General features: G+C 36.5%; 1 protein-coding gene across 1 annotated transcript in view; it reads right to left on the minus strand.

The window, feature by feature from the left end:
- Positions 1-26,346, minus strand: part of gpc6.S (glypican 6 S homeolog) — a 594,694-nt gene that overhangs the window by 427,427 nt on the left and 140,921 nt on the right. Inside the window, exon 2 of the mRNA XM_018249884.2 lies at positions 13,273-13,431. Within this exon, the coding sequence (XP_018105373.1) occupies positions 13,273-13,431 (159 nt within the window). The remainder of the gene's footprint in view (positions 1-13,272; positions 13,432-26,346) is intronic.

The following is a 26,346-nucleotide window of genomic DNA, read 5'->3' on the forward strand; positions in this document are numbered from 1 at the left end:
TATGTCCTTGCACTATGGAGAGTGCTCAGAGCTATGCCATGAGGATAAAGCAAGCTGCATGTGCTTCGCTGAATGGATTTCCTCACTGTGGATGCCTGTTCCAGCTCTGGATTAGCCTACCCATCTGAGTGAATTCCCAGGGTGAGTTGTGCCCAAGGGAGGGTAGAGAAAGAAAATATCCAGAGTGTATGCTGTTTGTGATCCTGCCATGTGGGAGCATATACCTTTGACTAGCGGGAGAGGTATTGAGGTATTTGGGCAGGTAGTGCTACCTGGGAAACTTAAGAGCTCTTTGGGGAAAAGGGACTGAGACTCTTTGTCCACCAGGAGTGGAGTGGGGACTTTACCTGGACAAGAGGTGCCAGGATTGGACTGCAGATATTCCCCAGGGTAGTGGTAATTGCTATGATGTAAATGCATATTTTATTTTGTCTTTAATTGCATATCAAGTTTCTACATTTTACTTCAAACAGTGTGTTTGATTATTGTTTCCAAATGGAACCACCTGCAGGTGTATTCCCAGATCCCATTAGAAGGAGGCACTGCTATAGACATAATTCCCAGTAACCTTTTACTTAGCAAAGGGGATTCAGGACCTGAAGTGGTAAAAAATATATGATGTATAATCTTTGGCACAGGGGGGGTGGCCAAAAAAGGGTTACATATGTGATAACACCTTGATACTCCACTTGGACAAATTGGAGAACCAACTGTACTCCAATTTCTCTGGAGTAGAATTTGAGTAACTAGCAAGATATGCTTTATCAACCGCCACACTTACGAATACAGTCCCATAAAGCAACAGTATCAAAACTGAACCTCGAATGGCATATTAATAATAATAATAATAATAATAATAATAATAATAAGTCTACTGATATTGTAGCATCCAAACAAGTAACAGTAATATTAAATAGCAGGTATTCCCATAACAGCACAATATGATTTACTGTCTGTAATTTGTCGTTCATTGCTTTCTTTACATTGTTAACGAAGCCAAACATCATAAAACAGGAAGTTAGAAACAATAAGCAACAAGTTAAGAGTTGTGTTTTCAACTGATAAAAATGTGTTGTCGATCACTTTGAAAAGGAAATTTAGAATTGAAAATCCATTTGACAAATTCCCTAAAGCAAGCAGATGCTTTTGATAGATAGGCATGTTTGTATGCATATATTGTGCCCAAGGGGTGTGCATAATTTTGCTTAAAAGAATTATTACTGAGAGGAGTGTGTGAATTCAAGCTAGATGATGAATTGTGCAGAAGTATTCATTTAAAACATGCTCAAAGATGCACATGTAATGTTTGATGTAGCCAGAAATTCTGGAAAAAACTTTTTTCCTCAAGTTAATTTCACAATACTGCAAAAATAAAAAAAAGATAAACATATAGAATAAAAAAGCATAAACATGAGCAAACTATCTGGCAGCAGCATTTCTGAGATTAAGATGGTATCTCTAATTTATGAAATACATTTTTAACAACAATTTCCAAACAAGTGATTAGAGTACAATTGAACACAATAGTCTGCACATGGCAGTATTGTAAAACAGATTTCCAGCATGATAAACCACTTCTATTGGTACACAAAGCATCAGATTCTTACTATGTAAATAATGATTTTTGCAGCAAAACAATTTAGCTTTTTGGAATTGACTAGCAACAAAAAAGGATTTGTAATCAGCCGGGATAGCTTCAAACAGGGTCGGACTGGCCCACCGGGACACCGGGAAAAATCCCGGTGGGCCCCAGTCCTTGTGGGCCCCTGCGGCCACTAGACCGATCACTACCTTACATGTACATTATCTGTACAGATGAAGCCACTTGGATTTGTGAGTTAAATGCGTCATGACTCAGGTTTAATTGAAGAAACTGTGTTATCTAAAGTCATCTTAAATCATTTATGCTTCTTTCCAGTTTCTATATCTCTCCATCTCTCTACCTCTGGTTCAGATATAAATTATTTTACTGGGACTGGGGTGGGACGCAAGTGCTTACAATTAAATAATAATGTATTTAAAATATGAAATGCATACTGAATTTTTACTTTTTTAATTAATTAATTAAGTGTAATTTTTAGTTAATTAATGAATTACAAGTTTCTTAAATGGAATGCAATTCATAAAGCTGATGGAGTACTGATGTGAATAAACTGTGTATCTCTCTCTCTATATATATATATATAAATAGATAGATAGATAGATAGATAGATAGATAGATAGATAGATAGATAGAAATATAGCTATAATATTGTTTACCTACTTGGTACTGTGGACTGCCTTTCAAGCTGCAGTTGCTATCACATTTTGATCAGTCCCTGTCCAGTGAGCACACAATCTAAGATTTCATATCATATTCACTTAAATTCCTGCCTCAGTGATATTACAATCTAAGGTCCCTTTCACATTTCCATCAGTTGCTGCCCACTGAGCTTAAAATTTAAGGTCCCTATAACATTCCCATTAGTTCCTGCTCTAGTGATCTTACAATCTAAGGTCCCTATCACATTCCCATCAGTCCAGGCCCCAGTGGAGCTTACAATCTAAGGTCCTTATCACAGTCCCATCAGTCCCTGCCCGAGTGAGCTTACAATCTAAGGTCGCAATCACATTCCCATCAGTCCTTGCCCAAGTGAGTTTACAATTTAAGGTCGCAATCACATTCCCATCAGTCCTTGCCCAGTGAGGTCCCTATCAGAGTACCATCAGTTTCTGTCCTAGTGATCTTACAAACTAAGGTCCCTTTCTCATTTCGATCAAACCCTGCCCAGTGAGTTTACAATCTAAGCCCTGTGAAAAAGTGAAAATTTTTCCTTGTCGGCTTTCATGAATAATTTGGGGGGCCCTTCAGATCAGGTTCTCTGGTGGGCCCCAGGTGCCCCAGTCTGACACTGGCTTCAAAGGCAAATAAAGAATTGAAGTCAATTTTGAAACTTTTTATGAACATCATCTCATTACCTCAGAACTTGTATAAAAATTCAAAACATGTGAACCCATGCATTTTAGAGTACATGCTAATAAATGCACACCATTTTTTAAAAAAAATACCTCATTCAATTTTTTATAAACCACATTTTACTGTAAAAAAAAGAGGAAATGAAAACTAAATTAAGTAAATATATTACACTGAAATGGGCAGATTTATGTATATTTGGTGTCTGGGGAGGGGGTTGAAGGTTTTTACATAAATAGCAGGGATCATTTCAACATATTTTCTTAATGGCTGGTAATTTGTATAAACATTCCAACTGAAAACAAGCTGACTTAGAATTAAATGTTATACAATAAAAAGGATATCAAAGTTTCCGGTAGTCCACTTCCTCCGGTTCACAAAGATGTCTGTTCTCCCTCAGACTCAGGATTCAGTTAATATTTGTAGAAAGAACCAGCGCTCTCTAGCACGAGGTTTAAACAAAATAAGGGGGCAAAAAGAGTAATTCCAATATAGTGTAGTATTATTACATAGATTTAATACACCACTTTGTGAGATTGGAATAGTCTAGAAAAAAGTGCCCTTTTTCAATTTTACTATTAATTAATGTACCACTTATTTCACGGTGTGGTGAATCTTATGTGAAGGTACTCACAAACGTTTAAGTAGAAATGAACGTTAAAAGGATTGTTTAGCAGTCGTCTCTCCAGATAGCCCCAAATTCCATAGCTTTAAAGAAATGCGCTGACAGTGTAAAACCGTCATTTTTTTAATCCCCAATAAAGTTAAAAACAAACTCACAATGTTACTGTTAAAATTCACATAAAAAAGTGTTGCACAGTCCTATCAAAAAGACAGTTGGGAAAGAAAGAGCCTCATACATTCAATGCACATAATCTGTTGTACTGCAGGTTTCTGGGACTGCAGTGGATACAGTGTCGGACTGGCCCAACAGGATACCAGGACAACTCCCAGCGGGCCCAGGTGTCAGTGGGCCCTCATGCTGCTAAATGTTTGGCCTATTTCGTGGCCATTCCCTATTTCTATGAGAACAAAGAGGCTAAATAGATGGAATAATGGATTATAGTATGTAAAGAAAAGAGACTAGGAGAATAGAGGGTTGAGTGAGGAGAGGAAGAAAATAGTACTGAGAGTGGGCCCCTGGTCTAACATTTTTTGGTGGGCCCCTGGTGTCCCAGTCCGACACTGAGTTGATACAGTGTGGCAGCAGCTCGAAAAAGGATTGGACAATTTGGATTTGTTAGCTCAGGGCTTCTGGGAGCAGCCAGTGGATCAGGATCAGCTGCTGGCATGCTAGTTAATACAAAACGCGAGTCACATGTTATTTGTCAGGAATGCGACACAGAACAAGCTAGGTTGCCCAGGATAGGCCAGCAGAAACATTTATGGTTAGGTTGGCTTGTTAAAACAGTGAGACAATGGAAGTACTGGAAGAGGTGATGATGAAGTAAAGGAAAGACAGAGTACCAGTGTGTCACCCACTGTAATTGTGGTTAGCAACATGGTTGCCTTGTAAAACATGCCCCTTCTGATTTCAGATTCTACAAAGGGGAATGCCTATGTATTTTTCAAATTGCTACTTGGGACAGATTTAAACTTAAAGCGAGGGAGAAGATTTGGAAGATGGAATATATTGACATATTTACCCATATTGCCATTAGAGGGTTTTAATGGAGAAACATGGGAGAAAGCAAGAGAGCATAGGAAAGTGGAGGACGGAAATAGGAGGGGGAATAAGCTTATACCCTGTACTTTTGGGTACACGATCTTAGACAGTGTTTAGGTGAAAACAATCCAGATCGCATCATGTAGATACAAGCATTAACCATCTGGGTTATGACAGAGGAACGCTCATACAGGTGCTTCAACATCAAAAATCAAGTGGGGCAAAGGGTAGTGATGCCAATGGAAAAAAGGGAGGGCCTCAATGAGAATAGAAGAGATGGTCATAGTACAATAGTGGTGGAAATTTTAGGGGTGGATTTTAATTTTGGTTTTCACAATTTAAAGTCGGCTAGAGGAACCCTGTTGTTATTAGGATTGGGGAGTTTTGGGAAAATGGCAAATAAACTTGCATTGTTCACCCTCTAGTGGTAATACCTAAGAAGGAGCTATGAAACTAATAACCATCTGTCTCACCTTAAGGGGATGTCAGTAAATGATGGCATCATAGAATTTCCTATACTTTTTTATGTGGAAGTAACATGTCCCACTGATTGGCCTGATTGCTGTTTTTTTGTCAAGAAGGACATTTTCCCAATTCTGAGGCAAACTATAAAAAGCTTCAGCCTTTAACCTTTAGTTCAACTGGAAGCCTAATAGGAAAGCAAAGTTTTAAGTTTTATGAACATGTATATTATTTTAAACCTCAACTGCTTTTACTATGTAATATAAATAGAGTTGAGATTGTCAGGAGTGCATTAACATAAATACTATGTTCAAACATATGGTTGATATGTGGAAAGTGGATTAAAAGAGCTAATTTCTACATTTGGAAAGGCACATTTTCATTGAATATATACACTGTGTGATTCACCATACAGCTCAGTAATTTACACCTACACAATGTAAAGATCATGGCAAAAATAAAGTAGGCTTCTGTTTATCTGTTCCTGCTCATGCTTTTTACCATATTTTTGACTTCCTGGTTTTGACCTTTTGCCTGATAATCTGACTACGACTTCTGCTGCCTGCCTTGAACACTTCGCCTGACCCTGACTATGTTTTCTCTTGATCCCTGCTGGTACCTTGTTTTGTCTTTTGGCTACACACTTCTTTGTTGGCTTCCGCAGCAGAAAGCCCAGGGGCCCCAAAGGGCGTCGGTGAACACCGGAACCCACAGGGTTTCCCTGTGCATTCAAAGGTACTGTTCACCTCACAACTAAAATCATTTAGTTCTGCACCAATTCTGCTTCATCCTGATCCTGGTCGCCCATTTATTCTGGAAGTCGATGCCTCAGAAGTGGGGGTTGGGGCTGTCTTGTCTCAGCGTGCTGAAATTCAGGGGGCTCTTCGTTCTTGTGCTTATTTTTGTCATAGGTTATCTCCTGCCGAGAGGAATTTTACGTAGGTAACCGCGAGCTTCTAGCCGTTAAACTTGCCTTAGAGGAGTGGCTTCATCTGTTAGAAGGGGCTAAGGAACCTATTACCGTTTTGACTGACCATAAAAATCTGGAATATATTTCTTCTGCTAGAAGACTTAATCCCTGCCAGGCTCGTTGGGCTTTGTTTTTCTCCAGGTTCAATTTTTTCATTTCGTATCACCCTGGCTCAAAGAACACGAAGGCGGATGCTTTGTCCAGATGTTTGGTCCAGACAGAGGTTGATCCAGCCCCACCCACTCCTATTATCTCCCCTGATCTGGTGGTGGCGCCCTTTCATGGTCAGATTTGCCTAAGGTGGAACATCCTCTTGAGTGTCTTGCCGGCAAGATCTTTGTACCCCAACAAAGGGTCACTCAAGTTCTTGAATGGGCTCATTCAGTCTATTGTGTCCGATCGGGGCATACAATTTGTATCAAGATTCTGGCGGGCCTTCTCTTTTGGGGATCAAGTTGGATTTTTCCTCAGCTTATCATCCACAAAGCAATGGACAGACTGAAAGAACCAATCAAATTCTAGAACAGTTTCTAAGATGCTTTATTTCCCAGTATCAGGATGATTGGGTTGATCTTCTTCCTTGGACTGAGTTTGCTCACAATAACTTGCAAAATGATTCACTGGGATCCTCTCCGTTCTTTTCTGTTTTTGGCTACAATCCTTCTGCCCTTCCACCTGAGATCTTCAAATCTGAGATTCCTGCAGCAGATGCCATGGTTCGCAATTTCAAATCCATCTGGTCCAAAGCTCATCAGTCTCTTTTGAAAGCCTCCTCTTCTCAGAAAACTGCGACTGACAAACACCGTCATGCTAGTCCATTCTACCAGATTGGAGATTTTGTCCGGCTTTCCATGAAACACATCAAACTTCGTTTACAATCTCCCAAGTTTGGTCCTCGTTTTGTGTGCCCTTTCAAGATTAAGGAGATAATCAATCCTGTGTCTATTCGTTTGGAGCAGCCTTCTTCCATGAACATTTCAAATTTGTTTCATGTTTCCTTCGTTAAACCTTTCATCAAGAATATTTTTTCTGTTGACCAGCCTCCCCCTGCTTCCCCATTCTTCTCGACAGCCATCATGAATTCCAGGTGCAAGAAATCCTAGACTCCAGGAAGTCGAGAGGCAAGATTCAGTACCTCGTACACTGGAAGGGGTTTGGACCTGAGGAGAGGTCTTGGGTAAAAGCCTCTGATACCCATGCTCCTCGTCTGGTCAGAGCATTTCACAGAAGGTTCCCTCACAAGTTGTGCTGTACTGTAAGACGCGCCAGAAGAATTAATCATTTACTCACCTCCCGGCGCGCCTCCCTTCGTGTGCGCAGGTGCGCACTTCCTGGTTGATGCTACTAACGCTGGCACTTGACGCTGGGCACTCTGACGCTGGTATCATGATGTCACTAATAAGCGCCAAATTTGAAGTTTGGCACCAAAGTTCCTGATAAAAGACTGATTCACCATTTTTAAGTGTCCAAGCTAGGCTTCAGTATATCTGTTCCTGCTTAAGCGTTTTTCCATATTTTTGACTTCCTGGTTTTGACCTTTTACCTGATAATCCGACTACGACTTCTGCCGCCTGCCTTGAATTCTTCGCCTGACCCTGACTACATTTTCTCTTGATTTCTGCCGGTACCTCGTCTTGTCTTTTGGCTACGCACTTCCTTGTTGGCTTCCGCATCAGAAAGACCAGGGCCCCCAAAAGGGCGTTGGTGAACACCGGATCCCACAGGGTTCACATGTGCATCCAAAGGTACTGTTCACCTCACAAGGTTTCCATTAACAAGATTGTTACACTTTCAATAATAGAACTGAAATCTTTATCATTATTATAGACAGAAAGTATGTCTTCGTTTGTGAGACTGGAATTGTAAACTGCAGTTTTCAGCGACTAATCCCAAAAAAATCTAGTGGATTTGGATTTTTTTTTACAATTTTATCAAGTCTTTTCCCACACAAGAAATGTTTGTGAAAATTTTTTGATAAATAAGGGGGGAAAGTGTGTGCGGATTTGGTCAGAGTGATTTTCAGAAAAAAGTGAGAACATATTGGATTGATAAATAAATAACCCCCATTGTGTCTGTGTAGATGTGTAAATGGAAGAGAAAAAATTGATTTTGTAACATATTTTGTTGTTTTTTTTTTACTTTCAAATCTAGAATTCTAGAATTTCAAATCTAGACTGTTAATTATAAAAAAATTACTGACATGTATTCCCTTTCCTAAGTGGCACAGTGTATTTTCACTGCTAGCATCCAGTGGAAACAGGTGAGATTAAAATGCCCCCCTGTCTATCACTGCTTCTAATGTTATTTAGTAATAAGAACATTGAGCTGTGAAAAGTGAACCATTTGCTATAAGCACTGCCATCCAGCTAAAAGAACCATGGAGGATCTGCCTTTCTTTGCATGCATAGGGAGATTCAATAACACCATTAAATAACAATAGGAGTGTTTTTTCCACTGATAATTACTGTTTTTGCTGAATAGAAGTGGTGGAGAGAATGCCCCATGTGCCATTACCCAAAGCATCAAGGAGGTGGGAGGTCAGAGGCATTCAGTACATTGATCGCTACCCCAGACTACTGTAAACACCCTGGCCAAGGTAGGGTTAAAGAAGTTGCTGGTAACCTTCACCCTCAGCATCACCCTCATACTAAATCAGATACAGTGGAGGGGATTTTATTGAAAAAAAAAGATCAAACTTCCTATCCACTGTATCCTAGCAACTCAAGGATATGATATTCTAATTCATTGGCATAAGATGCACACTTTTTTTTATTGAATTGCTTTAGAAATATGCATGTACATGGAAATAGCTTTACTTCCCATATTGTTCATTATTTTTGATTGGCGTGCCTTATGCACCACTAGAATTACAAAGTTAAGGACTGGCTTTCTGAATTCATATTGAATATCTATAGGCTTCACTTTAATAAGGTTACTGTGGGCTTAATTTAGACATACTTTTTGCCTTGTTAAGATCCTTGTTAAGAGACTTGTAGGACTGAAAAGAAGTAATGGTTATAGTTCCTTATACTGAGTAAAGATTTCCTTATAGGGCAGGATTCAGTGTGTTATTTATTTGGTGCCTAATAGATACTGTGCTACCACAACACAATTGAGTTAGTGCTAACTCAAATTATATTGTATAATCTATTCTATTTCTATATTACCAGTTATAGCTTACAATAAATGATGTGTTTTTCTACTATTACAAACGTGAAAAAGCTTTGAGAGCATACAAATGTGATAATAAAGTCTCCCTGTATTAATATCAATGCAATGAACTCTTCTAGTGAGGTTAACATTAGCTGCTTATAAAACAATGCTTACAAAATGTTTTGCGACTTCAAACTGGCTGATGAATAAAATCAGCAGTTTAAGCAGCTGTTATAGTGATAGATCATGTTACAAATGATGGCATGCACTTGTTCTAAATACAGTACAAAGGAAAGTGGATTTCTCTGATAATCCACAGAATTTACTTCATTCATGTAAAAGTTGCTGACATCTCTACAACGATTCCTAGCATTTAACAGCAATTGTCACAGAGTAGTAGCACCAGCATTTTACATATTACTGAAATCCCTTACAAGGCTGATTTATTATAACCATTTCAACATGAGTTCAATGAATAGGGCTTGTGATAAAGATACTCTTGTTTTAATCACCACGTGGTTTTTTATTATTTCTTTAGCACAACGGGGGTAAATGGAGAAATTTTAAATAATCCATGTTTGGTTCTTCCGAGTAGATAATTAGATTACCAGTGCACAATTAATCCCTCTGCATAACTGACTCCTCCTAACAAAAAAGACAAAACACTGGAGGAAGGGAGGGGCTTATATACAGATACTCTAATTGTCTACTTGCAAGAACCAAAAATAGATTAGCTTTTACCCTGTTGTGCTAAAGAAAAAACTGATATTTTGTGATTAAAATAATAGGCAAAAAGTATCTTTAGCACAGGTCCTATTCGTTAAACTCATGTTGAACTAGTGTACACACTGTCTCGTTACAAGCTTACATCATCCTATGGTAAGCAAATTTTGAACCCCTAACGGAAATCACAAAAAAATGATGCTCCCTAAGTAATAAAACAGCAAATGTCATATACTAGGGACATACTGTATAAAATATAAGTTAAAAAAAATAAAAAAAAGCTGCAAGTAAGGGTAATAAAGGCATTGGGCTGAGCAAAACAGATCCCCACATAGCAAACTGAAAAGCATGCATATTTTAATATGCATTAGTTAATTATCTTAATATTTATAGGAAGGCCTTGTTGAAGGCACCATTATTTCCCCACACCCCAGACAACAAACAATACCCGACAGCTATGGTAGAGAGCTGCCACAAGTTTCTTGGTTGCCCATGCTATAACAGTTGTTTGTTAGCAGTGAAAAAAAAAATAACAGAAAGCCTAAGGCACTACAATGAAGACGGGTGAGATATATAAATGAATAATGTGCCTGAAGTGACAGCAACAAGATCCCAAACAATGTTTGATGAAGATCTAGGAAAGCCAGTCTGAAGATTTCCCAGTGTAAAATACTGGTATTAGAACAAAGTGGTGCAGCGTTCTCATTGTGCAGCAAATTCAGGGATATTTCAGATGAAATTTTGACTTATCAGCACCTCATAAGTGTATAACCACATACACGGACTACAGTCTTTAGGTGAGTACTACAGACATTTGGAACAGTGAATGTCTATTGTTTGTCTTTGAACTACATTGCTGTATATCTATACAACTTGCAATATCATTATATCTATAGTGATTTTGCAGGTTACACTCATGGAATAAATTAAATGCAGACAGACCTAGTTAGCACATGTTAGATGGAAATATCTGTCATATGCATTAGCTGCCCTTCATTTGTAGATAAAAGCCATACTGTAAATGCCAGAAAGCAATAGAATACACAACCAAGGCATTTCAATAGTCCCATTTAGTTACAAAATGCAACATCTTGTTTTACAGCATAGTTTTCCATGCTAAATAATAATCAATTGCAATTTGATATTTGGTTTAGCAATTTATAATTACTCAAACTTGCACCTTCAGGCAAAAAGAAATGTACACTTTGTTCATAACTATTTGGCTTATACTGTACATTTAGTAGCATAAATAATGTTACAAACAGTATATTGGATCTTGTCATCAGGCTTTACATATTAAGAAGACACTTGTTTATTGAGTTCAACTTTTTATATTTAAGTGAAACCTGCCAGGGTTCCATCTATCCACTGTTTTAAACAAAACTGCTCTGCCACAAATTAATTTCATTAAAAGAGAAATAGGGTATAATTTGTATGCTATAAATCTATTTTACTCTTCACGTATGGAAAGTCTCTGTTATGAACAAATACTGAACCAATTCGGTTTGTGTACACTGGAGGAAAGGCTCTTAAGGAGAGATATGATAACTATGTATAAATATATAAGGGAATCATATACAGTGATTCATTTTATAATGCTTTATTTACCAGAAGGTCCTTCTACCAGACATGAGGGCATCCATTTTGATTAGATTAAAGGAAGTTACATAATAATATTCAGAAAGGATGTTTAACAGTGAAAGCTGTGAAGTTGTGGAAATCTTTCTCTGAGCCAGATGTATATGATTGCTTCAAGAAGGGGTTGGATTACTTTTTAACAAGTGAGAAAATACATGGTTGTTGAAAACAGCTCTTAGTACCAAGTGGATCCAAGGATTGGTCTTTTTCAAGTAACAGGTCTACAATCTAATTTTTGCTAATACATTTATAAGCTTTATGTATGCTGGTCTTTTTTGGCCACACGACGTACATGACAAAAAGAAGGACAAAAACAATAACTCTCCCTATAATTCAGTAACAAAAACATTTGATGCATCACATTGGCGGAAAAATTCACACAACAAGAGGGGCACAAAATGATGAGACTATCTGGGGTAGATTAAAATTAGAGGTGATTTAGCAACTTGTATGCTTTCTATGACTCTCCTACTGAAATCAATAATTAATGATAAATCTGCCCCTTAATGTTGGTATAATTTTGTCACAAAAGCTAGAAAAATAATGTATTAAATAATATAAGATATTTTAAAAAAGAAAATGTATTTAGCCATATTTTACATATTTTAGTATTGCCTGCTAAAGAATTGCCTTTATAAAGATGTTATGGGCTCAACAGTCAACTCAACAATACACAATAGGGAACAATTCTAGAAATACCCTGTATGCTTCTGTTCACGACTTAGATCTGAGCATCAAGAAGTCCTTATTCCATGTTTTCTACTATTGTTTTAGAAAGCAGTGGTTATCTACACAAACACAAACACATATCTGGAACCCTGCTAGCAGTAGCAAGCAGTAAGCATGGGATAACCTACTGTATGTACGGTAGCTAGGCTGATGGCTAGTGAAAATAGGTAAAAATATGTATTAATACTTGAGTAGAAAAGGTTGTTTTGTAAAACACTTGATGCCATAATAGAACATAATCCAGCTCAGTCATCTTTGTCTTCATTAGAAACTCCCATCTCTATACCAATTGTTATTGTATTCAAGTAAATCACATGGCAAGGCACTGCATTGATTAAAATAGTAAATGCAGAAGGGAGACCTGGAACTGGTATGAATGAGAAGCCAAATATTTATATACATCATTTTTTCTTGCTACATTGTGCTGTTGGGCATTATTAAGATTATTTTGTTCACAGAAAATTGCACTCCTGTCCTATACTAGAAAATACAACAATCTCACTCTCAACAATAAAATGGGTGTTGAGGGTTCCATTCCAAAACACTTCCTTCAATTATACAATTATACATTTCCATTTGTTTACTAGAAATTTTGTTGAAGATCTTCATTAAGTAAAAACACTAATGGGGCATTGTGTTCTACTAGGCATCAGAAAAGGCTTACAATGAAAAAATGCCAAAAGAAAACCATACCAGAAAGCTTTGTTTCCAGAGCCTTGTTTCCATATAACCTTTTTTTTAAAAAATAAAAAAATAAAAAAATAAATCAATATTAGAATGAGGGTATTGACTCCCTTAAACATCTGCACTGCGTGACATTTTCTTCATCTTTGTGGCTGTTCAAAAATAGCTCATAATTTCCAATTTTCAATATAAGCATTTATAAAGATGGCATATTGGTGTTACTAGTTTCAAATATATTTATCAAATACTGCTGTCAAATATCACATTTCTGGGGACAAAGAATGCATTACTCACCATCAAACTTTCTATGCCAGGACACAAAGGTAACACGGACATAATGGCTGGCTTCTTCAACAAGGCTTTCAAATTCTAATTTGCTCTGTTGGCCTAACTTGTCTTCCATTTCAGTAGTGCAGCATGTGTATTCCTGAGGACAGATACGCAAATGTTCCCCTGCCAAGAAATCAGGAGGCAATGATGGAATTAGCTTAAAAACACAAAAAAGGTAATTAATACAGTTAGTACTTGAATAAAAAACAAATAATCAGAAACAGAAATAATTTGTAAAGTTGCATCAAAGCCATCTGTTGTTATGAAGGGTAGGAAGATCTTGCCAATGTGTTTGCCTTATACAAAAAGAAAGCAACAGGTGATAATGTTGGGAAAATTTGGCAAGTATTAATACATACATTCTTTCATATTGAAAATCAAGGTAAAATATACTGATGGAAAATGCAAGCGCTTATGCTTTTTGTACTTTAAAAGTAAGCCTATTCTTACAGAAACTATATTGTGAGAATATACTGTGGATATATGCAGAATAAATGAAAATAAAATTGTAAACTACAAATTTTAGCAGAACATGATTAATTTAATTAAAGGCGAGAAGAAATGTCTTCATTTCTGAACACAATATGTGTTCCTTTTAAACAATCGTCCTCTATAGGTGACGTAGTGTTGAAACTCCTTTATTAATGCTCACTTATTTACTATTTTCTTTCCACATACCTTTTTGATTGTAAACCTTACAATCATCTATCTGTTATTGATGGTATTTTTTATGTAATCCATATATTCAATATCCACTTATTTACACATATAAGTGATATCAACATACAGTATATGTACAGTAGCCCCCCATACATTCAAACTGTACTGTTTTGCCCAAAAGGGAAATTATCCTGAGCAGAAGGAATGCTGTGAATAATATTCAGTTGTGTTACTAAAATGTACATTTTTATGGAATGTTTTGTAGGCCAATCATAGCCAGGGTAGTTGCAGATCAAATCCCAAATTCCCAATTAGAAAGTTGAAAAGTGTAGAGTTACTGCCCTGGCTGCACTTCCATGAAGGCCTTCCATGAAACCAAAACTAGGTTTCCTTACTAGGTTTACAATTGACAATTGAATTATTTTCACTGGAAATAATTTAATAAATCCTTAGGAAAACAACAATTGACTATTTTACTCAAGCATTAATTACTTGCCTAGTGAACTTTGAACCTGGTTCAAAGTTAATGCTCCATGTGCATAGAGAAGAAACAGCTTCCTTGATAATCAATTAAATTATTATGTTTTATATTATGGTGTGATGAATCTGCATCCAAAGTACTCTATATTCAATTTAGACATCCAAGGTAAACCTTGGCTAGAAAGTTTGCACTCAGATCATTAGTAAATGCCTAAGGATGTCCTGGACTATTTACACAAATAGAATAATTCCCATGTATAGTTATACAACCATTTATACTCTAAATGGCATGTTGAATTTGGAGCAAACATGCCATTTGTGTATAGAAACAATATCATAATTGATTGAAAGATTACACATTTCCCATATACAGAATTCCCCATATTACTAAATGAATATGAACATTTCTAGATTAATGGAGCACTATATACTTTTTATACATGTGGATCTTGAGCTGCTTTAGCCTCCCTACATGGTTGTTTCTGTATAAGTTATTGTCACTCAATACATGCAAGAGACTATTACCTATGGTGACCATTTAAAAAATTGTACATTCAGCTTATTTTTGACTAATATGACATGAAAGTTCTTTATCTTTTGTGCATACAAGTCTGTTCACTCACCCAACACTGCCTAGAATTATTTTCCTAGCAAAAGCAGGACAGCATTAAAAAATTCATACATATTTAAATAAAATCAATATTTAGAAATTGCATGCATTACTGCTGATTAGTAATAACACAGAAAAGGATTTTTACTAAATTTGTATAATCCCCCTTAGGAGAGCATTGTGCAATAATTATTGTTTTTTAGGCATTTTCTGTATTGGAGTTAAGCAGCACCACTGAACTCTAATACCCATAGAAATTAACTGAATTTAACTTCTCACCGTGGTCACTTAATTCTGTTAAATGTGATAAGTTATACAAAATGCAAGTGTTGGAGGAGGATCAACCACACCTGCCAGTCAGGGGAAGAGCCAATCATCTACACAGATACCTAAGAGTTAGGGGCAGAGTTATCAAGGGTCGAATTTCAAAGTAATGGGAGTTTTTTTGAACTCACATAACTTCGAAATTCAAATAAAAAAAAGACCAACCAAAGTTTTTTAGACTGTATTCAATTGTTCGAATCGAAGTTAGAACAAATTCGATTCAAAGTATTTTCAAAAAAAACTTAGAATTTTCAAGTTCACCAATTGACTCCATTTAGGTTCTGTGAGGTCCGCCATAGGCTAAACCAGCAATTTTTCAGGGGTTTAGGTGGTGAATGGTCGATGTTAAATTTCATTATTCAAATTTTCTAATTTTTTTCAAATTCAAATCAAATTTGGACTATTCCCTAGCTGAAGTACACAAAAATAGCTCGAAATTCGAATTTTTTTACTTTGAATTTTCACTTTGACCCTTGATAAATCTGCCCCTAAGTGTAGAAGTCCAAAACAATTCTATGTACAGTATACCAAAACAAGAAGGTATGGATAAACATTTTTGTTGTCTATAAATTATGCAATATTATAATCCCATGATTGCCAAACATTTTATTAAAAATATCAATTATCCTATACCAGCTATGCTACCAAATGATTTCACATGCCATCTGAGATGCTTCTGTGGTTGCAAGAGAAACGACTTGCGCAAGATGAAGCCACTGCAAAAGTGTGCTTAGCATTTGAACAAAAATACAATAGACTGTATTTAAACTATTTTGGAAAATATTTTATGCCAACATATTTTAAAAGACAATGCAAAACTTTTATACAGCTCTGCTGTTGTCCATCTGCATGAATTCAAATCATGCATCAGTATCAAAGAAAAAGTCAATTGCAAAATAATATGAGGCAAATTAATAAAACATGCATTATTAGAATATGCCATCATTTTATTCCATGCTAGACATGACCAACCCACTTAAATAAATAAGACAAATTCAGGCGTAAAATAATTTTTGCCATAATAATATGTAAAAAGCAATGACCACCAGTGTTTTTTGTCTTTGTTGTTTTTAAAGCTCCTCCTTTATTGCTTCCTTTTGTTCTAGAATTGTAATATCAGCTACACATTCACATCAATGCTTACAGTTTTCTAAATACATATCATGTGCAGTGATTAGCATTGCTAACTTGCAACTTTGGGGGTTCTAGGTTAAATTCTAGCCACAATACTCTGCTAGGCATTTGTATGCACTCCCTGTGCTTGTGTGTGTTTCCTTTGCATGTGCTCTCCTGCCATGAGGCAAGGTGAAAACCTTGCTTACAAGCTCCTGAAATTCTGTTTATTAAACTGGACAATAAGGTCTTCTATTGAACACATAGCTACGCTAGCAATATGGCCTCACCCTCGACTTGGTTTAATACTAAAAAAATAAGCTTGAAGAGGGGCCAGCTTTGGGTAGGCCACCTTAGGACAGCCCGGGGCCCAGAATCACACCTTTTGTTTTGGGCATTTCTGTTTCCACAGTCAAAACATATACAGGCAGGTTAAATGGCTCTCGATAAATAACCTCACTTCACTTCTATTTGCATAAATTATGCAACTATATTTAGCACAGTCAGAGTTTTCAAATTAAAAAATGATGCAAGGCTTTACAGAAATTCAATGGACTTCTCTGCCTCCTGTATCACTTAATATTTCTTTATAATCTATGTTGGATGTATAAATGATAAATCCTTCTATTGAAAATTGCTGCCAAATATGTTGGACCTTTATAGAAACGTGTTATTAATGTGTAAGTAGTTTAAATATATTTGCATTTAATTTACAATGCCTATTAAAATGCATGGGATAACAAGAAAAACAATAAATAAAAGTTCTATCCAATCCATCTACTATATTGCTATAAAGTTGTTATATATCAGACTTTTTTTTACTGTAGAAAACACAATTGAGAAGACGCTAAAAATAAATTATTGCAAATAATAACCTGTGCCAACAATGGGTCAGCACTTTTCAAAAATGTTTAAGAAATATAATTAATAACACGGTATTACTGTATGTGAGGAAACCTGGTTGTGATAAAAATCATAATAATTTAATAATGTGTATGAATTGTTACCAGTAGTAAGTCACTTTGACATTGTGCCTAGAGGGAAATAAGGCATCAGTATAATAATGTTTTGCACAACAATTGTTTCCATTACAGTTTTTGTCTCCAGCTTAATTCATGGAAACAATAATTGCAAAGGGAAAAAAAAAAACGAAAAATACCATTTACTTGAAATATTTATATTGCAAACACTTGACAGTTCCGAGTCCAATTAAGAAATGAATGTCCTGCAACAGACCTGTAATTGGTTAAGTTTTATTTCATTAGGCATCCAAAGGGATCATTCATTTTCAGCTTTCTCTGACCGGGTTGTCCTTGTGAATCATTCTCTTCAATAAGTCATAGAGGCCGAGGCCACACTAAGCCTGTTCAAAATAATGCTGAACAGAAAGGAGTGCGAGTCCTTGGAGATTTTTCAGTGAAAATATTATTCTGTTGCAGTAATGTACAGACTCTTCCATAATTTTAATAGACTTGTAATTTATTTTCTTTTTCAGTAAAGAATGTTTGCATAGTTATTGCCTTGTACATTATCACAACTTTTTAGTTTTCTATTAATTTATTATTTTTTGTGACAAAAATAAATGATTTAAAATATGACCGTCTTTTTTAATAATAAAAGTTAATATTCTATTTGTAGATGTGTAGAATAACCACAAAACATGGAAACATTCTGTCATCTTTATTTTGCTGCACTATGTTTCATAAAAGGAATTTTCAGTTTTATTTAATATCTACTGTAAACAAGAATATTGCATTTTTTATATCCTATGCAAATTTTATGGAAACTAAAAGGTGGAATGTAGCACACATTCTACATTACATTAAAGAATAAACAGAAATTCTGACTGTATTACAAATTGAAAAACAAGGTCCTATACTTATGAATTAGGGTGTCATAACATTGGAGGTGGATCTTTTTTCTGGATCAGCATGGTGGTAAAAATATAAGCTATAACTGTTAAGCTTACAGAGGGAGAGGACATACTCTATTCCATAAATGTCTAAACATTTCTGTCATCATTTTAATATTTGCATAGAACAATCTGCATTTGATAGCATTTTGGTCCTGGAGCGAGTATATTGAATTAATTTTTTTTGGACTTGCTAAACAAAACCTAATGCTATCTATTATAAATAAAAACCATATTGTTGATCCATTGTGATTCACTATTATGCATTTGCTAAACTATGCTTTTATTAAATAACTAACTATAATACTTTATGATTAGGGACATTTGTATTGAACATAGTATGTTCTCTAGTGTAAACATCACAGGTCAGTGTTAAAGGACTATGGTCAGTTGACCCAAGATCCAACTCTGAATCTGTTCATCCAAACAAAAAGTGAAGTACCATGTATTGCTTACTTTCATGAGTCAACTTCACCTGTCTGTAGGTTTTGAGAGCCTGCAGTTTTTTTTCCTTTAGTCTTAATTAAATTGACATTACCTGCTTATCTGTGGCATTTGTGCACTTGCTGTAAGTGGTATAATTTTGAATATTATTTCATTGTTCATTTTGCACCAGACCACCAAACATGTAATTAAAGCAATACCGATGAGAGAAATTTTTTGTCGGGTTTTGCTGCAAAAAAACCTACACAAAAAAACCCAAAACCCTATGCATTGTGAAAAAAAAGTTGTGCAGACAATATGAAGAAATATACATTGATTTTATTAAGTTTTGTGCATTTTTGCTATTTCGTGAATTTTTGGCAAAGCAAATCACGAAGGATCACTGCAACCTACTGAATATATAGAATAGAGAAATCCAGTTTTATGATCCATAAAAAGTTCCTGAATCTATTAGAAAGGGCTAGAGCCTCCTTAGTTATTCTAACATTATATTAATATATATTAATATAATTATAATATTAATTATAATAATATTTTCAGGTTAACCCTGTCGTACTTTATCTTATGCATAAACAAATACTTCCATTTATTTTCTTAAACCTGTTTATAGGACATTCAGTTCTAGAGATTAAGAATAGCATGGTAAAACAAATCTGTAAATACATTAATGTCAGGAAGTTAACTAACCTTAGCATAAAAGAATTACTCTTTTGTGTTTTTTTTAACATATTATTTTAATTTCATCCAGCTGGAGATGCAATTTAACAAGCAGAAACAAATGCAGTCAGAAAAGCTAATGTTACTTAATGGTGTACATTTTCAAATTATACATATCTTTTGTTGCTGTAGCAAGAAACAGAGATTTAAATTAAATTCTAAAAACCCAGTTTGTAAGCCTAAAAGACAGAATTAGAATTTATGTTATGAGACTAATCAAGGTTGTACTGCCCCCCACCCACTTTGCTTTTTTGGCGCTGCAGGAAGAGAGGCAGAGATGCAGGGATCGGATCTGGGCCGGCAGGGCCCACCAGGTTTTTTCCAGGTGTCCAGCCGGCCCAGTCTGGATCTGCAAACATCTTCCCATTGTCAAACACACTAACAGATTATTAAATTATTACTTTCATTTAAGTGCTAGATGCCTTTTAAGCAAGTTAGAAAATATATGGGGGGTAATTTAATTAAAAATTTCAAGCATTGCATTATTTAAAATGGAGTTTTTGCAAATGTTTAGCGCACAATGTAAAATCATTTGCTGGTGAATATTACTTTGTTCATTATTGCTAAGCAAAGGTTAGCGTTAATAGTTGCTCTGGAGGATTGTTACATTTTTTTGCCACAAAAGAAGCTTTGTGATCCACAATCCATTAATTAAACAGCATTTTAGTTGGGATCAAGTACAAGGTATTGTTTTATTATTACAGAGAAAAAGGAAATCATTTTTAAAAATCTGGATTATTTGGATAAAATGGAGTCTATGGGAGAAGGCCTTTCCATAATTCGGAGCTTTCTGGATAACAGGTTTCTAGATAACGGATCCCATACCTGTATATGTTACTGCACATGTGTGTTTAACAATTATTTCCTACTGGGCCACCTGTTGGTGTATCCCCGGATCCAAATAAGTGGAGCACTGCCATTGAGAGAAAGGGGATTCATGACCTGTGGGTTTCAGGACCTGGAAGGTCAGATATAAATCATATATACATCCTATAAACACGTGGTGTCAAAATAGGGTTATATTCGGCTTTGTCTCTATGCTCTCTGGATAGCATGATTTCATCTATGCACCTACTGTACGTACAATATTTTTATTCACATACAGGCTTGCCATGCCTAGTAAAACTGGCTAAAATAGATTCCTACCAGAATCATCGATTTCATAAATCCACTTGATTTATACCTACCAGGAACTAGCCAACAAATGTAACTGGGAGTCAGGGAAGGAGATGGACTTTCTCCAAATCAAACACTACATCACCACACTCCTTGGACAACAATCCCAGACGCAACTTACCCCATTTGAAAAAATACTGGAAGGCAACTTTCCATATAAGGGCCTAATTTCACAGTTATATGCTTTAATGAACACCCTACCAGAGGACCCCTTTCCTGCCCATACATACATGCATTATTGGGATTCGGTATGGGACCATGGTTTTACTATATCCCAATGGAGCAAAATGTGGGAGAACGCTCGTACAATAACAACATGTGTCCAACAAAAAGAAAGTGTTTACAAAACTATGATGAAGTGGTACTTAACCCCTGATAGACTCTCCAAAATGTACCCACAAAGCAGTCCATTATGCTGGAGAGGATGTAGCCACAAAGGTACATTACATCACATTCTTTGGGCTTGTCCCAAACTGATAAAGTACTGGCAGGAAATTGTGGACCTAATAATAGCCGTCTTAAAATCCCCAATGAATATTGAAATGCCTCACTTATTATTAGCTCTTCCTATTCCTAGATTGAAAAAAGCAGCCCAGAAATAGGTTAATCAGATATCCACAGTAGCCAGATTGGCAATTACCTCCAAATGGAAGACTCCGATAATCCCAATCATCCAAGAAATAATTCTCAGAGCAACAAGAAATTTGAGGAAATGACTGCCCGCATCAACAATAAATTACATTTGCATAGCAATATCTGGGGCAACTGGGACTATTACATGTCGACTAGAATCGACCGCTCTTAAATTATTTGGTAATTACTGATAGGCCAAAGCTACGACGTATGACCACGAGCTACATCTTCCCCTCCCTATGTCTTTTCATTTGTTTATATTGTATTTTCTCCCTTCCCCTTTTTTTTTAATGTTTTTTCTTTGTTTCTCTTTATACAATTGCTGTACTACCTTACAATCATTGTCAAATCCAATACTTAGGCGCAGTCTATTGCTGTATTTGGAAGTATTGGATGGAACAGCTTGGACCTTGTGTAATGATGATGTACATCATAATCTATTATGTCTACTTGTTTATTCTGAAAATTAATAAAAATTTAAGTTACAAAAAAAAAAAATAGATACCTGCCAGCTTTCAAAGATAGTATATAACATTTCTTTAAAAACTCAAATACTTGCAATAAGAAAAATAGAAAGCATTGAACATGAAGCCCAGAATCTTTACTATAGTATTAATTAACAACCTGGAAGAAACCACACAGAGATCTGTTTCACAAAATGTATTGATGCTCTTACAGTTTGAATTGAGAAACCTAAGGGTGGTGGCAGACAGGAATATTATTTGCCCAGCGACAAATCTCCTCTACTGTGGGCAACTAATCTCCCCGAACTGCCTTCCCGCCGGCAAGAATACGAATCGCCAGCGAAGTCGGCCGAAGTCTCACGAGGCAACTTCGGAAATCCGATGCAATCCCGCCGGCGATTCCTATTCTTGCCAGGGGAAAAGCAGTTCAGGGAGATTAGTCGTCAGCAGTAGAGGAGATTTGTTGATGGGTGACTAATCCTGTCTTGTTTGCCTGTCCCATGGTTGACTACAGATTAGGGTTAGGGTTCGGGATACTGTAGTATCTTAGGCACTAACAGCACAGTGCAATCAGCATAAAACAATACAATAGTGTATCATTAAGGGGCACATTTTTTAATGTGTTCTAAAGAAAAACAGAATAATTCACCACACATCGCCAGGCATCACCATGTAAAAAATAGCATAAAAATGGCGTAATTTAAAATTACCATTTTTTAAATTTTACCATGTAAAATGCTTTTTCTTTAAGCAACTTCTGCTGGATCCTCTGAAACAGTGTAAAAGAATGTGGGTTAAAAGTGGCATTCACACCAACAGTTTATCACACAGGGTTTCAGAAGGAATTTACAGAAATCGCGAGATAAATGTAAATCAAATAGAAATGCACAGGCAAAGACTACAGACAACACAATACATTTTTCAGAAATAGTGATGGGTGAATCTGTGGTGTTTACCAACGAAATTCACTAAACAGTGAGAAATTTGTGAAACGCATTGAAGTCAATGGGCATCAAAATAATTTTGACACACGTCAAAGCAAGCAACAATCTTTATACACGCGACTATTTGGACCAAATGCATTGAAGTCAATGGCCGTCTGAATAATTTTTATGCGCACAACAATTTTGACTTTTTTTGAATGCCACAATTTGTTGCCGCAGTTTCGTAAATTAATTTGCCTGCAGCAATACGCGTATAATCACTACTAGGTTACTCGTTTAAGTGATCTAGGAAATGGGTTAGCACTGGAAATACCTTATACGTATTGTTTCGAGTATAGAGAAGTATTTAGCATATGGAGAACTGGCCATGGGCTTAATCAAGTTGTTGTCACATGGGATTCTCTTAAATTATGGGTCAGACAGATGGACAAATTGTAGTCTACATTTATACAACCGTTATAAGTGGATATAATAACTGCTGAAGTAGAACATAAATAATTATGTACAGGAATGGGACTCGTTAATCCAAAATCTGCTATTCAGGAATCTTCCAATTACGGGAAGGCAATCTCCCATAGACTCTAATTTCATCAAATAATTAAAAATCTTTGTAATTATTTATTTTTTAATTTTTTTTTTCCCTGTAATAAGAAAACAGTAACTTGAACTTGCTCCTAAATATAAATAAATATAATAAATTCTTGCTGGAGGAAAAGCAATCCTATTTGGTTATTTAGGGGCACATTTACAAAGCTCGAGTGAAGGATTCGAATTAAAAAAACTTAGAATTTCGAAGTGTTTTTTGGGCTACTTCGACCATCGAATGGGCTACTTCGACCTTCGACTACGACTTCGAATCGAAGGATTCGAACTAAAAATTGTTCGACTATTCGACCATTCGATAGTCGAAGTACTGTCTCTTTAAAAAAAACTTCGACCCCCTACTTCGGCAGCTAAAAGCTACCGAAGTCAATGTTAGCCTATGGGGAAGGTCCCCATAGGCTTGCCTAAGTTTTTTTGATCGAAGGATATTCCTTCGATCGTTGGATTTAAATCCTTCGAATCGTTCGATTCGAAGGATTTAATTGTTCGATCGAAGGAATAATCCTTCGATCGTTCGATCGCAGCATTTGCGCTAAATCCTTCGACTTCGATATTCGAAGTCGAAGGATTTTAGTTCCTAGTCGAATATCGAGGGTTAATTAACCCTCGATATTCGACCCTTGATACATCTGCCCCCACATGTATGATTTATACCCACAAAACCCCAGGTCCCAAGCATTTTGGACAACAGATCCCATATCTGCACTAGTTGTGGCGAAAAGTCGCCAGCGTTCACACCCATGACAAAACTCTGCATTTTAGTGAATTAGCGTTGTCTGAGTGAATTTTCTCCTAGCAAAGTGTAGCGATGGGTACAAATCGATCGCTGACGACTTTTCATCGGTTAGTGAATCTGCCCCTTAGTGTTCTTTGGTTTGAAATCTCAATAAAACCTCAGCTGCTAAGCGAATGTTGCATGTGATCTAAATGTTACATGTGAATTAAGTGTTTAGCAGCGTTAAAAAAATTAAGGCGTTGATGCTGTGCATGCTGGAGTGCAAATAACAGACTGCTGTGTGTTCTGAGTGTTATTTGACTGAGACAAACAGCTTTTTGTTTTCTCTGTTTGGGGTAAACTTGTAGATACATTTAGTGCATTTATTTTCTTTTTGTGTTTTAGCCTGATGTATAGGGGCAAATTCACTAAGTGCCAAAGCGCCGAACGCTAGCGTTACTTCGCTAGCGTTTGGCATTTTCGTTACTGCGCAAATTCACCAACGAACGCTGGCGTAGTTTCGCTAGTGTTACTTCGCACCCTTACGCCTGGCATAGTTTCGCTAGTGACGTAACTAGGCAAATTCACTAACACGCACAGTGTACTGAACGCTACCTTTTACGCTAGACTTCCTTCGCCACCTCAGACCAGGCAAAGCACAATAGAGTAGATAGGGATTGCTTCAAAAAAAGTAAAAAATTTTTCTAAGTCCCAAAAAACGCTGGCGTGTTTTCTACATTATGGGTGATAGGCTGAAAAAGATCGAAATTTTTTTTGGGGCTCCCCTCCTTCCCCCCTACATCTCCTGACTCATGACAACTTACCTAGACAGTGGGCACATGTGTAGGCCAAAATAAAATTTTTATTTGATGTTTTGAAGCTTTTCAAGCCATTTGTAGTGCTGATACGTATTCCTCCATTGAAATCTGAATTTGGCGCCATATGCAAATTAGCCTTCGCTAGCGTAACTTCGCTTTACTTAGCAAATCAACGCTAGCGCAACTTCGCAACCTTACGCTACCCCTGAGCGCAACTTCGGATTTTAGTGAATTTGCGAAGCGCTGGCGAAACTACGCCTGGCGAAGTGTGGCGAAGTACAGCGAAGTTACGCCTGGCGCAACTACGAATCTTAGTGAATTTGCCCCATAGTTTCTAAGTGGAACATTTTTTAAAGTTAATAAGGTGTTGTTGTTTTACTTTACTACAATTTTTTTTCTCTACCCTCTGCCTGCTAATTATTACTATTTATGGCACGACCATTAACCCAGTTAATATAACCCAAATTAGGTGCCCTTATTCAAACAAAAAAATATTTTTTTTTATTTCACAACTATTAGTTGAGGTCTGACAAGGTCAGAACATACAAAAGATTATAAATAAAGAGAAAAAGAAATGGCACTAGCACTTTAATTAACTTTTTAGTACATTATCTAATTAATTATTGTCATTATATAAGGAAGGTGCATTACCTATTACATTTTTTTCGTCAACTTTATAACCACAACTATTGGTGGGGTTTCTTTTTCTCTTTTTTTATAATCATTAACCCAGTTAACTCAGCACGCTGTTTGGGGGTCATATTTGACCAGCCCCTCTCCTTCTCTAACCATATTAATAATAAGGGCAAAACCTGTCGTTTCTTCCTCCGCAATATAGCCAAGATATGCCAGTTTCGTTCAGAAAACAACAGCCAAAAATTGAATCCATGCCCTAATCTTATCCCGTTTAGACTATTGCAATTTCCTCCTAACCGGACTTTCTGACTCCCATCTCTCTCCCCTCCAATCAATCTTAAACTCTGCTACCAGCATCCTTATGCTCACTCCTAAAAGAGAACCTGCTCAAACCTGCTAAAATCTTTAGCATGGCTGCCTGATAAGCAAAGGATAGCATATAAAACCCTTCTATTAACATTCAAAGCCCTTAACTCCTCTGCTCCTCACAACATTTCTTCTCTTGTCTCAATGTACGTTCCTGGTCATCTTCTCTGCGCTTCTCAGAGCCACCTTCCCACCATCCACATCTACTGCCACCTTTTGTCTCCAACCCATCTATCTTGTTGCTCGTTACCTCTGGAATTCCATCCCTGAATTCCTCCATAAGGAACCTTCTCTCGATCTCTTCAAGAAAAAGAGCCTACCTTTTGGAGCACTAGAACATTAGCCTAGTCCTGTGCCTACTGACTATGCCTTACCTTGTGCACTTTTTCATCTCCAATTTGTGCTTGTATATTAGCCTCCCAT

Source organism: Xenopus laevis, chromosome 2S (genome assembly GCF_017654675.1).
Source record: "Xenopus laevis strain J_2021 chromosome 2S, Xenopus_laevis_v10.1, whole genome shotgun sequence".
Lineage (NCBI taxonomy): Eukaryota > Metazoa > Chordata > Amphibia > Anura > Pipidae > Xenopus > Xenopus laevis.